Source organism: Xenopus laevis, chromosome 9_10S (assembly GCF_017654675.1).
Source record: "Xenopus laevis strain J_2021 chromosome 9_10S, Xenopus_laevis_v10.1, whole genome shotgun sequence".
In the NCBI taxonomy this organism is placed as follows: domain Eukaryota; kingdom Metazoa; phylum Chordata; class Amphibia; order Anura; family Pipidae; genus Xenopus; species Xenopus laevis.
In genome coordinates this window covers 94473995-94488964 of record NC_054388.1, presented here as the reverse complement: position 1 = coordinate 94488964, position 14970 = coordinate 94473995, and the positions used below count along the sequence as shown (strand labels likewise).

Here is a 14970-nt window from a genome sequence, read left to right as displayed (position 1 = left end):
CACCAGCGTTCGGCACCCAGGGTGCAACTTTGCATCTTAGTGAATTAGCGTAGTGATATAGAATTTTTGACTGGCGAAGTGGTGCGCTGTGTGCGAAGTGGTCGCTGGCGACTATTTGCCCTATAGTGAATCTGCCCCAATGTGCCTAGTGTTGTGTGTCTATTAAAGTATCATTTGACATTCAACAAACCCCTGGTGCCCAAGTTATTGTGAACAACTAAAGTGCGTATATCAGCTTGGACGCCCTTTCCGATATTAAAGAGAGGGGGCCCAGTTGACAGCCTAATGTGTAAAACACACAGCATTGCATCCCAAATGTACCTACATACCTCGGTATTGGGTATTGAAGGTTTGGAAATTATAGGCAGTTATGAAAAGGAAGGGTGAAATATACAAAATTCAGGTCAAGCTTAGTGATACATTTGGCATATAATTTAGATGTCACAAAGTGGTACACACACCTACCCATATAATATACATACCTTTATTGCCCAAGCTAAAGACATCTATCGCCCCATGTTTTCAACTGGTAAAACTAGACTATTTCCCCATGATGACTTTTTTTTTCAGCTGCCGTATAGGTTTGTTTTTCTAGTAATGGAACAACCCACCAATGCCCTTTTTTTGATTAATTTGCACTAGTTCTATTTACTTGAGAGTGACTTTATTAATCAGAATTCCCTATATGCCCCTGGACAATGAGGGCCCCTGAGATTATTACTTCCTCTTCAACTGTGTCTGTAATGATTTGTCAAACTGTGTTTGCCCAGCTCCTTATGGAAACTTCAAAAGAGAAAATTTGGGTAAGAAAAAAAAACCCTCTTAGGACAGGGCTATTGCTCTGGGAATTACATATGAATGATTCTATTGGAAAACTAGGAAATGTAGCAGAAGATCTTATCAAGGAATAAGAATGAATGCCATGCTTTTACAGAAGGAATTTTCCCTGTTCAATATTCAACATTTTTCCACAGTTGTGAGGCCAGGCGACGTTGATACGTAACCTCTCTACAGCTCAAGTTTGTGGTAAAGAAAATAAACACATTTGGCTCCCATGGCATACAGGCCCATTCACATTGCTCGGAGACGCAGGATACTGCTCATTTACAAAGGAGGGCCCGGAACCCTTGGCATCGTTAAAAGTGCATTATGGGATATTTCAGCTTAAACAATTCTTTTTTAGTCTTAAAAGAACATTTATATCTAATTAACCTCCACAGCTTTAAATTAGACCAGTGACTTTAAATGATGACTGTATCCGTGAGTAAAGCTCCACTTCCCTCGTCTCCTGTCACAGTAGTGGTGTTGAGAAAAAGTGATTTAATAAACAAACCCTGTGACCCCTCACACTAGTACTAAACCCTTACAAAATAGGCAGGAGCCACCAATTTACTCCTACATCCCCCTCCTAGCATAGCCCAGAACACTTTTTATATTCTGAAGGCAGCATTTCCCTCCCTATCCGATACATATCTGGCCAAATACAAGCAGATCTTATTGTGTATGGCCAGCTTAAATCCTTTAAACCCTTATTTAGAACAGAATTTGATGTTTCTGCCTGCCATTCATCCTTCATCAGTATGTTTACTGCATGTAGGTGGAACTGTGTAAATTTTAACCTTGAACTAACCATTGTTTAGTGGTCTTTCTTCATATAAAAGGTTCATGGATGGTAGAAGGACTGTACAAGTTAGAGTACAAGATCCACAACTGAATTACATACCACCAACCACAAATTCTTAGGAGCAAAGTTGGATAATGCACAAGGTTCCCCAGATACAGCACTGGCAGTTCTAGAACGTGAACCCAAATAATAACCCTACATAGGTCCAACTATTATATCAATCCACCTCTACTTAGGAGCAGGTTGTAATGCCTGTATATGGCTTAGTGTGCACATGCTGGTTTTTATCTGTTTTTTTTTTCAAAAGTACCTGTTACACAACTGACATTGTTATGTATATATACATATATTTTTTTTTTCATCAGTTTTAAGTCCCTTTTAGTACAAATCACAAAAATCCTTGCGTTTAACACCTATGCGTGGAAAACAAATTTCCCAATCTCTGACCTATCCCATCCCAAGCAAGATATTCCTGTATACCCATAATGACAAAGGAAAATATATGACTGATGCCGCATACATGATCATAAAAATTCACATTGAATGCACAATTTCCTTTTTCTTATAAAGCTATGTAAGTGCACGGGTCAAACTCAGGTTCACAGGGTAAAACAAACATCACATTCCCAAAGAGGACACTCTTAAACAGTGAGTGAGATGAAGCTGTTGTATCTTTGAATGTTCCTCTTGAGGATTTCCGAGCATGGTCCAAGAACTCGTTCAAAGCGGGGTCGGTCCAGCTTAACGCATTTCAGTGGCCCTCGTGCAACAACAGTTGCTGCTCTGGGACGATTCAGCAACAAGGCAATCTCACCTACGGAATACAACACATAATATTTATATCAGAAATGAACATTACACTAGAGTCTTGTACTTTTCGTATAAAGTGTATATAGTCGTCCCCAACTCCTTCACTTCCTTTGAGAGGGATTCTAAATGGATGTCAATTACATGGAATAAATATATGGTGGCCCCAAATACGGTTAGATAATGGTAAGTAATAGGGATGCACCGAACCTACTATTTTGGATTCGGCCGAACCCCGAATCCTTAGAGAAAGATGACCAAATACCGAACCAAATTTGCATATGCAAATTAGGGGTGGGAAGGGGAAAACATTTTTTACTTCCTTATTTTGTGACAAAAAGTCACACGATTTCCCTCCCCAACCCTAATTAGCATATGCAATCCTGGATTCGGTGCATCCCTAGTAAGTAATGGTGAGTAATCCGTTCAGAAACTATTTAATAGGAAGCTTGCAAGCAGTCCATCTTAATAGGCTTTCCAGTCCATCAGCAGTACTTATAAAAGGCTTGTTGGCCTACAAGGAAAGGGTTCTAGTTTTGCCGTAGCATGACGTACATTAACCTGCACAGGTTATACCCATTCAACCTCTCTAATAACTACTCTCTTCAGCTGGATAAAAACTAGTAGAATGTATATTGCCTCAAACTATAGCCCATTAACATTTTTTTATTACTCATAATGAAACGCTTACCAAAATAATCTGATGGCCCAAGTCTTCCAACTTCCACATATTCTTCATTGTCAGATCGGCGCTGCAGTACTGATGCTGTGCCCTATGAGACACAACAGTAAAATATTGAAGAATGTCTGAATTATTTATATTAAATCATCCCATGTTTTAATATGAACTGGAAAATATAAACTTGACATGGAAATGTAGCTTTTGGGGTAGATTGCTATGAACAGTTTAGCCCCGCAGTGTTAAATCTTTAGGCATCCAATTGTTTTTAGGCTGCGATTCCCGGCATTGCTCTTGGATCAGTGGCATTCGGATCTTATTCAGGTATTTATTATTCTACTTTGCCAATTCAATGGAAAGGTTCATTCAATGTGGCTAAAGAAACTCCACTTTTGATTTATCTTCCTGCCTTACAGGCACCCAGTTTTGATTGTAAACTTCTCAAAGCAAAGATAATAATATTGCATAAAAAAGTAAAACTCAATAGCAATAAGAGATTTATAAGACTATACGTGACTATTATAACTTCTTGACTGCAAAAGGCTTGGCGCTTTAATTGGATCTATTGATTTTAACAGGTTATATAAAATCTGAGGTCACGGGTGATTTAAAATAAGGGGTTGTTTTTACAGATTTTGGTACCTGTGCCAAAAGCAGACTATACTCCCAAGAAATGTCTCTCTGTGTCTAGCCTAGGTAACTTGATAGACCCAAACATTCTATATAATAAAAGCCTCAGGCTTTTATTTTTATACAAAGTGTAAAATAAAGATTTTTTTTGTATCCTTTAAATTTTTGGCTCCTGGATTCTACTATTTTTGCCTTTGGTTTTCTGGAGTGGTGCCTGCCTGCAATCGAATTTCTGTGAATTATTCCCCTTTGCTGAAGGTCTGAAGCATGAGCACCCGGACCCACCATGGAAAGCGATAAACTTATCCTATAATCCAACAGATTCATGCTTCTCATAGTTTGGAATTATATGTCCTGGATTGATGCACAAAATCACACACAACTGCTGCTAAACCTCAACTCTGATAATCTTCCAGATGGCCGCAGCTAGGAGATGAAACTCTGGAGTAGCCAGTCTGGTACAACTCGAAGGTGGCCATATAGGGGCCGATAAAAACTTCTGACAGATCGTGTCAGCTTCTTGGCCCATGTATTGGGCCTCCTAGAGACATGCACGATCGACATCTGGCTGAAAATTGGGCAAGCTTGATTTCCCAGTCGTATTATAGACTGCATCTGCACATTGATATCCTCAATCCAACTGCCTGCAGAGCTCCAATTATGATCTGATCCTATATTGCCACTTCAAGGTGGGCGATGTCACCAAACAAGTGTAAGGCAAGCGTGAGCTACAGAGTGCTAACTAGGGACCTTTTATATTATACAAAACCAGTGAGTTCTCATCTGACCTTTCTTGAAAAATTTATATAGGAAAAGATGAAAAAAGTCAAACAAATAAAACGACTGCTGATTTTTAGGACAGCACAGCTTTCTGTTTAGGAAATAGCAGCATTTTAAAGGACCAGTAACATAAAAAAAAAATGTTTAAAAATTCGTTAGTGCACAACGAAAAATAAGACAAAAGAAACTTTTAAATAGCAAAGCCTTTATTAAAAAATAACTTACAGAATGTCCACTTCCTGTCTGCTTCAGAAACGGCGAAAAGGCGACCATCCATCCTGCAACGATCAATTTCTTCTCCCTGGCTAGTCACTGACAGGCATCGCTTTCATCCACCTGCTGCTGTGTGTCTGTGGCTGCTGCTCCCGCTGTGTGCCCGTGACTGGCTGCTGACACTGCTCCCTGCGCTGACTCTGCCAAGCCATCCCTTTCCCATGGTCTGAGGCAAACAGCGGGAGCAGCAGCCACAGACATACAGCAGCAGGTGGATGAAAGCGATGCCTGTCAGTGACTAGCCAGGGAGAAGAAATTGATCGTTGCAGGATGGATGGTCGCCTTTTCGCCGTTTCTGAAGCAGCGGAGTGGACATTCTGTAAGTTATTTTTTAATAAAGGCTTTGCTATTTAAAAGTTTCTTTTGTCTTAGTGTTTATTTTTCGTTGTGCACTAACGAATTTTTAAACATTTTTTTTTTATGTTACTGGTCCTTTAAGGATAAACAACATTCTGAGCATTATTTGCTGCAGTACTTAAGCTCCACTGTGGAACGGTGAGGGCACCGGACCTTCATGTTCTAAAACATAGTTTACTATGCATTCACATGAAGAACAGATACAATTAGTGCTACAAGAGCAACTAAACTGTCTTCATTGACACTAGTCTCGATAGTCTGTTCTCATGAAGAGAATGTATGGAATGCTGAGACTTAGGGAACAGGTAAAAAAGGGGAGGGTCCCAGGATATTACTGGTGGCATCCCAACTAGTCTCCATATGATAGTCTGCACTATAGTACCACCTTTAACACAATCTTCTCAAGCTCCAATGAGATGTGCGGCTTTGCATTTCTCCAGTGACAAGAGAGAATCTGTGAGAGAAGGACAATGCTTGCAGTTTTACTAGCAGTCTTTGTTAACTGTGGCTCCTTATGGTTACAGCTAAAGGAGCCACAGTTAACAAAGACTGTGGCTCCTTTAGCTGTAACCATATCCTTATGGTTACAGCTAAAGGAGCCACAGTCTTTGTTAACTGTGGCTCCTTTAGCTGTAACCATAAGGATATGCCATGTTAATTTCTCACCTAGTCCTGCTAGTTTTCCAAAAAGATAAGGCAAATGATTATGCAGATCTTGAGTAAACGTCTTCCTTCAGTGGCTTGGAACATAAAGCTCTAGAAGTTGCACATATGAAAGACTATAGAAAGATGCGAGGAGCCGATTATGACCAGCTCATAACAACCATAAAAGATCCACGGGTTCAGGCTCATGACAAAAACCCTTACAATAACTATAGAGTTCTAGACTTTGTAAAGGCCTGGTGCCCATTGACCAGCTAATCTCTACAAATTGTTCTGAAGACAAACATTAGGCAGTGAATTAATTCACTTAGCCATATTGCCTACTTTATTAGGATGAAAATCTGTTCATTTTATAGGCTTAGAAAATAGCATATACAGTTGCAAAGAAACTCATTTCACCTTGTTGAGGCGATTTTTGGGTCATACTAACAAAGGCTCATTAAAAAAACAGCCCTTACCCTGTAGGAAATTATAGCACCCAAGAGATAACATCTGATCAAAATTTGCAGCCCAAATGAAGTTGAAAGCAGCACTTACCAGTAAATGCTGGAATTGTGCTAATTCTTTTTAAGTGCAGATAGCACATCACAACCGTAAAGGTGAAGAGTTTGTTTAACTACTTTATGGAGACATTACCTCATCCTTCTTTTGACTATGTTCTGCGAATTTCATAAAGGAAATACATACATAATAAACGAATGCAAGTTTGTATAAATAAACAGCACATCTATGTGCTGGAATTGAATAATTGCCGCTGTTTTTTTACATGCTCAAAAACCCTAGTGATGAGTGAATAGATCAAACGATGTGAGCTGCAGAGTAAGAGAACGCAGTCAAAGGTTAAAGGGAAAAGAAAACCTAAACCTCCGTAGGGATCACACAGTGACTGTAGCATTAGAAGGGATTCTGTGGTAGGGAATTACAGTCAGGCTGCATTAAGCACACAGTACAACTATTGTGTTCACGTTCGGAGCTACCCAGTGAAAGATGTGCCATGTATTTATTTTCAGGCATATACTGAAGGTCAATGAGTAGACCACAGCTTTTCTTAGCAAGTTATTCCTTGGGGTGCTACCCTGCCATAGCCAACTGGCAGAAATTACAAATTGCGACACTTAGCAGATCATATTGGTGCATGGGGGAAACGTTCACATGGAAACAGTGAACGGGGATATGCAGCCTATGGAGATGAAGCATCTGTTCATCTATAATTCATCTATAATTGCTACAACTCTACTTATAGTAGTTGCTGGTGGACATAAGAAGGTTTCCGTGGATGTCATTTCTCATTTCCTGTGCATGGTCATTGCAAAGGTGTTGTAAGATGAATAATAAGCAACAAGTAATTAATGACTGGGAAATGCTACCATTTGGGATAGGCAAATATTATGATGGCAGCCAAGAAATGGTAATAGAGCACCAGAGATAACATGATGCCAGGAAACATATTTCTAGTTTTGAACTTCCCCAGGAACACCACTAAATCTTTTACAAAATAAAAAACAACATAAATCTTACTTTTGCCCACCAGGTGAAGATGGCATTAGTCAGAGAGGCAACCAAGAGGTCAATCGGTATTTTAAGGAGTTTTAAGAGATTCACTGCTGATTAGTAAGACACCATTTATAGGTAAACGATAACCATGACACAGTGCAAAGCTGGGCTTTATGAAAGTGTGCCATTATGGAAGTGTGCCCATTTGGAGTTTGCCAAAAGGCATGTGTGAAACAGCAAACATGGAAAAGGTTCTGGTCTGCTGAGACAGAAATTGACTGCTCATTATTCTAAGCACTAAACTCCATCCCCATAATGAAGCATACTGCTACCATTATGTCTCAGGGATGCTTTTCATCAGCAGGAACTGAAAACCTGGACTCAAAGGAGAATTCAACCCTTAAGTTAAAAAACCCCTACCCTACATAGACCCCCTCCCTCCTTCCCCCAGTGTTAACCCTGGCAAATGCCACTAACGTTTTACTTACCCCTCAGGCATCGGAGTTCACGGCTGCCATATTCTTCTCTTCGGAAATCTTCGGAATGAGACCGGCGCGGCAGCCCTACATAGCCCCATAGGGGGGGTCTATGTAGGGTAGGGTTTTTTTAACTTTATGGTTGATGAAGTCAAACACAGGGCACAGGGAAACATGTTTTAGTCAGCAAGAGATTTAAATCGGGCCATACATTCAGAGATCTGCTCATTTGGCGAGGTCAACAAACTAGTGAACCTCTCCCCGATATGACCTTGAGATGGACGACAAGCTAATTTGATCAGATAACAATGAGGAGAATACGGGCATTCAGATTGAGAACCTGCCTGATCAACTATTGGTCCCCACAGAGGCAAAGATTTTTCTTGCCGAACGACCGATTTTAGCGAAGTCCGACCAATCCTCGAAATTATCGTGCAGTTAGTGGGATTCGAACGATAGTACATCTTACGATTTTTCGTCCGAAATCTGTCAGAAAACTGATCGCCAGGTTAAAAAATCTTTATCGGCCCCAGTGCAATCTATCTATGTCTGCAGGGCCAAGCAGGCAGCTACCCTTAAGTTTTTCTGGCAATATCGCCTGAAACGGTCTTTTTAGTTGATGGACACATCGTACATTTAAACGATCATTTCGACATAATCGTGGTCTCACAATAATGACTGGATCTTTTAAAAATCTTTACATCTATGGCCATCTTAAATCTGCCCATGTGTCCTTACCCTAAAAGGAGCTGTTCACCTTTAAATTAGCTTTTAGTATGATGACAATTTGCAACTGGTTGTCATTTTTTATTATTTGTGGTTTTTGACTTATTTAGCTTTTTATTCAGCAGCTCTCCAGTTTGCAATTTCAGCAATATAGTTACTACAGTGCAAATTATCATAGCAACCATGCATTAATATGAACTGGAGACTGAAATATGAATAGGAGCGGCACTAAAAAGAAAGATGAGTACTTACAGTAGTAATAACTTTACATGTATTGTATTGTTACGGAACATTTAGTTTGTATATGGGGTCATAAGAAGGCTGCAAATAATTCCGAAACTATGAAAATTAAAAAAAATGCAAACCAGTTGAAAAGTTGCTTAGAATTAACATAAAAGTGAACCACCCCTTTAAGAATATAACACATTTTTCTTGTTTGCCATTGTGTAAAATCAAAAGAACATACATACAACGTTTATATATATACATGTATATGCAAGTGTGTGTATGAATATTGTACATTGTATTCCTCTTTGGAGAATTATGCTGTAGATGAAATAAGACACCATCCAATTCTCTGCTATTAAAGTCTCTATCTGGCTTCTGAAATCAAGGGTTACTTTCTATTGTTTTGCTCCTGCTTATTATAGAGAGAAACTTCCAAAGGGTTTGATGCAGGTGCACACTTCTAATGAATCCACCTAAAGGAACTTGGCTCTCATAAAGGAATGAGTTAGGAACGTCTGTGGGAAAAAGGCCGAACAGAATTTTTTTCTATTGCCAGGTTTTAATTTCTCTGTGTGCCAGCTTGGCATCTCTCCAGCACTGCCCTCTGATTCCTCCTTCAGACGTATCTTTGCTCGAGCCAGGAAAAGTCACAAAGCGTAGAATGAAATGTAGCATTTTAAGGATTCCTTCCCCACACAATGCACGTTATTATTATCTTCATATTGTCAGCGGCCACAAAATGTCTTCTGAGTCAACACAAAACCAAATCTAACAGTGTGTTATTCATGGGCCCTTCACATTTGTCACTATCCTCAAAAGTCACAGAAGATAGTATCAGCAATGATATTACTGAAAAAACGCTCAAGAAATGAACAAGACTCGCAGGCAGAAAATCTTCGCATCATGATTAATTGCAAATTAGCAGTCAAATTACTTATCGTGCTTTTGTATTCCTCAAATAATATGCTATGTAGCATTTCAGTTCAATATAGTTCCTGCTGCTCCCCTGAAAGCAACTACTTCTAGAAGAAGGAGTATCCAAGTAAGTTGGCCAAACATTGGGTCCAATGATCAGACAGCATAATAAATGCAATGGCAATAACCAGCTAATGACCTTTATTTACCACTAATGGACATGCATCACTGCAATGTTAGAGGTTTGTGGCTTAACCAGTGATCCCCAGCATTTGCTCACCAGCCTCTTGGATGTTGTTCCCAGTGGCCTTAAACAGGTGCTTATTTTCGAATTCCTGATTTGGAGGCATGTTTTGGTTGCTTAAAAATCAAATGTACTGCCAAACAGAACCCCCAGCCCACATAGGGGCTACCAAATAGCCAATCACAGCACTACCCCCCAGGAACATTTTTTACATGCTTGTGTTGCTCCTCAACTCTTTTATATCTGAATGTTGCTATCCTTAGGCATTCTGGCCTTGTCCTAATCTACTCGCAGCACTGTGGGCTCCAGTATGCACGCAATGGCAACATGTGCTGCTTTCCACTTGCCCACCCCATGTTGATCCACAAAGATAAAGGGCAGAACTACACGGACGATTTCTGTCAGATCCGACGCTGGGCAACAAAACGCCTGCGCCAAGTCGGATGCGACGGCAAACAAGTTAAGTAATACAAAAGTCCGATGGTGTTGCATCGTTCATCTGACATGACGTGACTGTTGGATGCAGACGCAGCTTGCAGCCGACTTGACGCAGGTGTTTTGTCGCTCAGCGTCGGATCCGACAGAAACACATGGAAATCGTCCGTGTAGTTCTACCCAAAGATATGCAGTCAGTTACCTCATTTCCAAGTTGCTGTTGGCCCAAAGATCTGTTCTTCTGCTACAGTTCTCACTGGGTCATGGTTTTAATGCAATCCAGAATATAACCGATTTCCATTCCAATGAAGAGTAAAGCAATTTATTGGAGGGTGGATACCAGAATTTTTTTTATTTTTTTTGAAAATCCATACTCCTACTAAATTGACAGTTATTCCATTTTTTGTTGTTGTTGAAAAGAAAACCTTGATTCAGCTATATGGTGTGACTATCTTTGTGTACTGCCATAAGCCTTTGCCTGAATTCCAAAAATAGAATAATAGGCATTAGCTTAACTTCCCCTTTGACTTAAACCACACCATACCTGCAGCAACTTTACTCTATCACCGGAGCTTTGCATAGCATATATCCTTTAAACAAAAAAAACATTGTTTGAAGGCTCTTTGCTAGACAGCATTTATCTTTCTAATTATTAATTAACCATGCTGTGTTTTTTTAGAAAGAGATTATCGGTGTGATAGCCAAGCGTGCCTAAGGACGTGTCTTCATTAATCAGTATAGAAAATGCTTATTTGGAGAGATCCCAATAGTTTCTGGATATTTCAGAGGCTCCTCTCCAGCTAATGGTGTTGAAATGCTGTGCCAGCCAGTAAAATATACATGTGAAAAACACTAAAGTCTAATTTAACACAATGCAAAAGGCAAATGGTGCCACTTGTGATCTAATCTTTTCATAGCCATTATGTCCCTTTCCGAATACTTTTTAATCCTTTCAAGAGATCTGTATAACAAGACCCTACCCTGCCTGTGTTCTCATTTACAATAAACAAGGAGTTCATTTTACTGAAAGGTGCAAACAGGGAGGGAGAGTACGACCAAACCCATCTCACCTAGGGCTGATGCACTAAGACAGGTAAATTGCACTAATGCAGCTGCCCAGAGCAACCAATGTTTATTCGTTTCTAAGCTGTAGTAGACTGTTCAAAACAAATTGCTGCTGTTCTCTATGGGCAAGTGCAACAGGGCTATTTACTACCTATGCTCATAATTTAAGCTAGTTTCGCACCTGTTTTTTTTTAACTTGTGTTTCAACACAAGTGGAGAAAAGATGGATCTTCTAAGACCCGCTACCAGACATTGGCCACATAGTGGAAAAGAGCTTCTTTAATAATGAAGTGCAATGTTTATTGCAGTGCTAAAAATGGGTCTGATTTTTGCACGGAGCCTCGAAAACGATACATTTTTGTGCTGAAATACACCCCTTGTGTTCACTAACAGGCTTTGCATGTCATGCGAAACAGAGAGTAAAGGTCAGAAGATCAACCTTTTTATACCTATGTTTCTATTCAGATGGAGAAAGCACCAAATGTAAAGTCCGGTGAGATGGAGAAGGAGATTTGAACCCCCTCTCGCATAATGTATTTTCAGCAGAAGCCCAAATCAAATGACTGATGTTCAGATATAAGATTGATTTCTATGCTAATTGTGGAACTAAGAATGTTATTTATCTCATCACTTGCCTGGTTTACAATATATTGGTAAAACGATAAGGCCCATTAGGAAGCGAATATCTGAACATTCAAACTGTGTGGCTCGACATGATTCTAGTTCAGCAGTGGCCAAACATGTATTGGAATATAACAACGGTGATTTGTGTCTTTCCTTTCAAATCATAGAAAGGGTTGTTCGTGGGGCTCGCAAGGGTGATACTGAGACCACACTACTCAGAAAAGTCTTTTTGGATTTATAAATTATGCACAGTTGCACCCAGGGGATTAAATAGAGAGTGGGAATTTAACTGTTTTGTGGAATAAAGTATCTGTCATTTTAAAGATCGCTTTCGATAATTTGTAAGGGTTGCTAATTTCATAACACCAGTATCCGTTTATATATTGATTAATTAGGTCTTCAATATATAATGATTAATAATACTTATTACGTGGTTTTTATTATCACACATGTATTTAGTATTTAATATTTAATATTCATTGAATCATTTTTTCTTACCATAATGGTATGTGTTTTTTCATTATATATTTTATTTGCCAGCACTTGCCTTTTTGAATTGACATTTAAATTGATACAGACAATATTTTGACTTGTTTGTTACATTTATAAATTGTCACTCAAACCAATTGCAATTATATTATTGATATACATTGTAACACATTAGGCATTCTTCTCTTAGTGAGTACTTTTGCAATTTTGGAGTTTCTTTGTTATTACAACAGTTTATTTTTTCATTACAACATTATTTTGATTTATTAAGGTTGTTGCTGGAAATACCCTTCAATTCTTTTCATGTTATTATATGTATGGTAAGATTTGGCTTACACGCATTTACCGTGACGTTTTAATTGGTGCGTCTATTCTTTTATTGGTGGTGGTTATAAATGTGCTCTTTGAAGGGAGGTGCTTGAGCTTCTGATGAAGTGACGTATCAGTCACGAAACGCGTCAAGCTACTCTCCCTGCCCGCTTGTATACATGGTTTAATTTGGATCAATAAAGATGAACTTTTACCCTACATTTTGTTCCACTCTGGAAGAATTTTTTCCCGGTTGCCACCCGTTCGTTTGTACCCCATCAGATATTCAAGCTCTATTCAGCATCCCTATAAAGTGCAAATAGTTTATAAAGGTTACTAGATTGTTTGACACATAAAGGTGGCCATAGACGCACAGATAATATCGTACAAAACAAATTTTCTTACGATATTCGCTGCGTGGATGTTGGGAAAAGAGACGACCTGTAAGGCTTGGATATCAGTCGGCTCATCGATCAAGCTGGACCGAAAATTTTGATATCCGTCATTGTTACTGATGAATCGTCAGATACAGGTACAATTCTATTGTTTCTACCTGTTTAACTGACGATTCAGCTCTACACGTGTGTATTGAAATGAACGATCTTTGTTGGAAAGAACTCTTCCAAGAAAGATCGTAATTGCTACGTCTATGGCCACCTTAAGGGACACTTCTATTACATGCAAGATGCCAGGGTGCCCTGATTGCAAACTGATTTGCATTTAAATTACATGCAATGAACACAGTGTCCCAGAGTTTTCACATGATCCGGTAAGCTTATACAAAGCATATTAATAGACTAATCCAGAGCGATTCATAGAGAGGACAAAAATAACATACAGAACAGCAACTGCTGGAGAATCATAAATCCCACCATCTGTATGGATTCAACTGGGAGATACTGGGAGATGCAGTTGAGCACTACAGTTGTAGTGGATGTCTAACAACACATTTACTCCATCCACTCCCCCCTCTGGTAAGTTGTAAAAGTCGCACACTTTTAGAAGCCATTATGAGATCCAGACGGTCAAGCAGCCAGGCTTATTTTCATAACAATTGGTCCTACTCAGAGGCTGCTCTTGAGAGGCTTAGCCAGCCGGGGAATCCGTGTTGGACTGAATCCACAGTAAGGCAACACATGTTGAAATGTTTCCAGCATACGTGGAAACAGCCTTGATTACACTAAACTGCTTTTAGCTACTGGATTAAATAACACACTACTGTAAAACCGAGGTCGTTTGCCTTTTGTGAGCATTATTAATCCAAATCATACTTAATCGAGAGCCCATTACTTATGTTATTTTAGGGAAAAGAACACATGTAAAAATGTCATTGAAAGGAAGGGAAAATATGCTTAATGATCCTGCTGCCAGAGGAGGCGAGCATACTGCTGCTGGGAGTCTCAGTTAAACATTATTTATGGTATTATTCTTCCTTCTCCTGAGTTCTCGACATGTTTAGCATTTTCCCTTGGATTTTAAATAATGATTTCCTTTTTCCTCTGTCATAATAAAACAGCACCTTGTACGGTATAGGATCCGTTATCCAGAAACTCGTTATCCAGAAAGCTCCGAATTATGGAAAAGCCACCTCCTATAGACTCCATTATAATCAAATAATTAAATTTTTAAAAAATGGTTTCCTTTTTCCTTGTTGTAATAAAACAGTGCCTTGTGCTTGATCCTAACTAAGATATACTTAATCATTATTGGAAGCAAAACCAGCCAATGGGGTTTCATCAATGTTTAAATGAGTTTCTGGTAGACTTAGGGGCAGATGTATTAAGGGTTGAATATCGAGGGTTAATTAACCCTCGATATTCGACTGGGGAATTAAAATCCTTCGACTTCGAATATCGATTTTGCGCAATTCGAACGTTTAAATCCTTCGAAACGAACGATTCGAAGGATTTTAATCCATCGATCGAAGGATTATCCTTCAACCAAAAAAATAGACAAGCCTATGGGGACCTTCCGAAGTCGTAGTCGAAGGTCGAAATAGTCCATTCAATGGTCGAACTAGCCAAAAAAACACTTCGAAATTCGAAGTATTTTTTCTTCTATTCCTTCACTCGAACTTAGTGAATGGGCCCCTTAAAGTATGAAGATCCAAATTATGGAAAAATCCTTTATCCGGAAAACCCCGGGTCCTGAG

The 14970-nt window shown here is 39.3% G+C and overlaps 1 protein-coding gene across 2 annotated transcripts in view; it reads right to left on the bottom strand.

Annotated features, from left to right (window-relative positions):
- Nucleotides 1-524: 524 nt before the first annotated feature.
- Nucleotides 525-14970, bottom strand: part of prkar1b.S (protein kinase, cAMP-dependent, regulatory subunit type I beta S homeolog) — a 155153-nt gene continuing 140707 nt past the window's right edge. For both annotated transcript variants that reach the window (XM_018239163.2, XM_041579285.1), the window contains 2 exons: nt 3123-3204; nt 525-2438 (listed from right to left, as the gene is read on the bottom strand). In XM_018239163.2, the coding sequence (XP_018094652.1) occupies nt 2266-2438; nt 3123-3204 (255 nt within the window). In that variant the 3' untranslated portion in view covers nt 525-2265. The remainder of the gene's footprint in view (nt 2439-3122; nt 3205-14970) is intronic.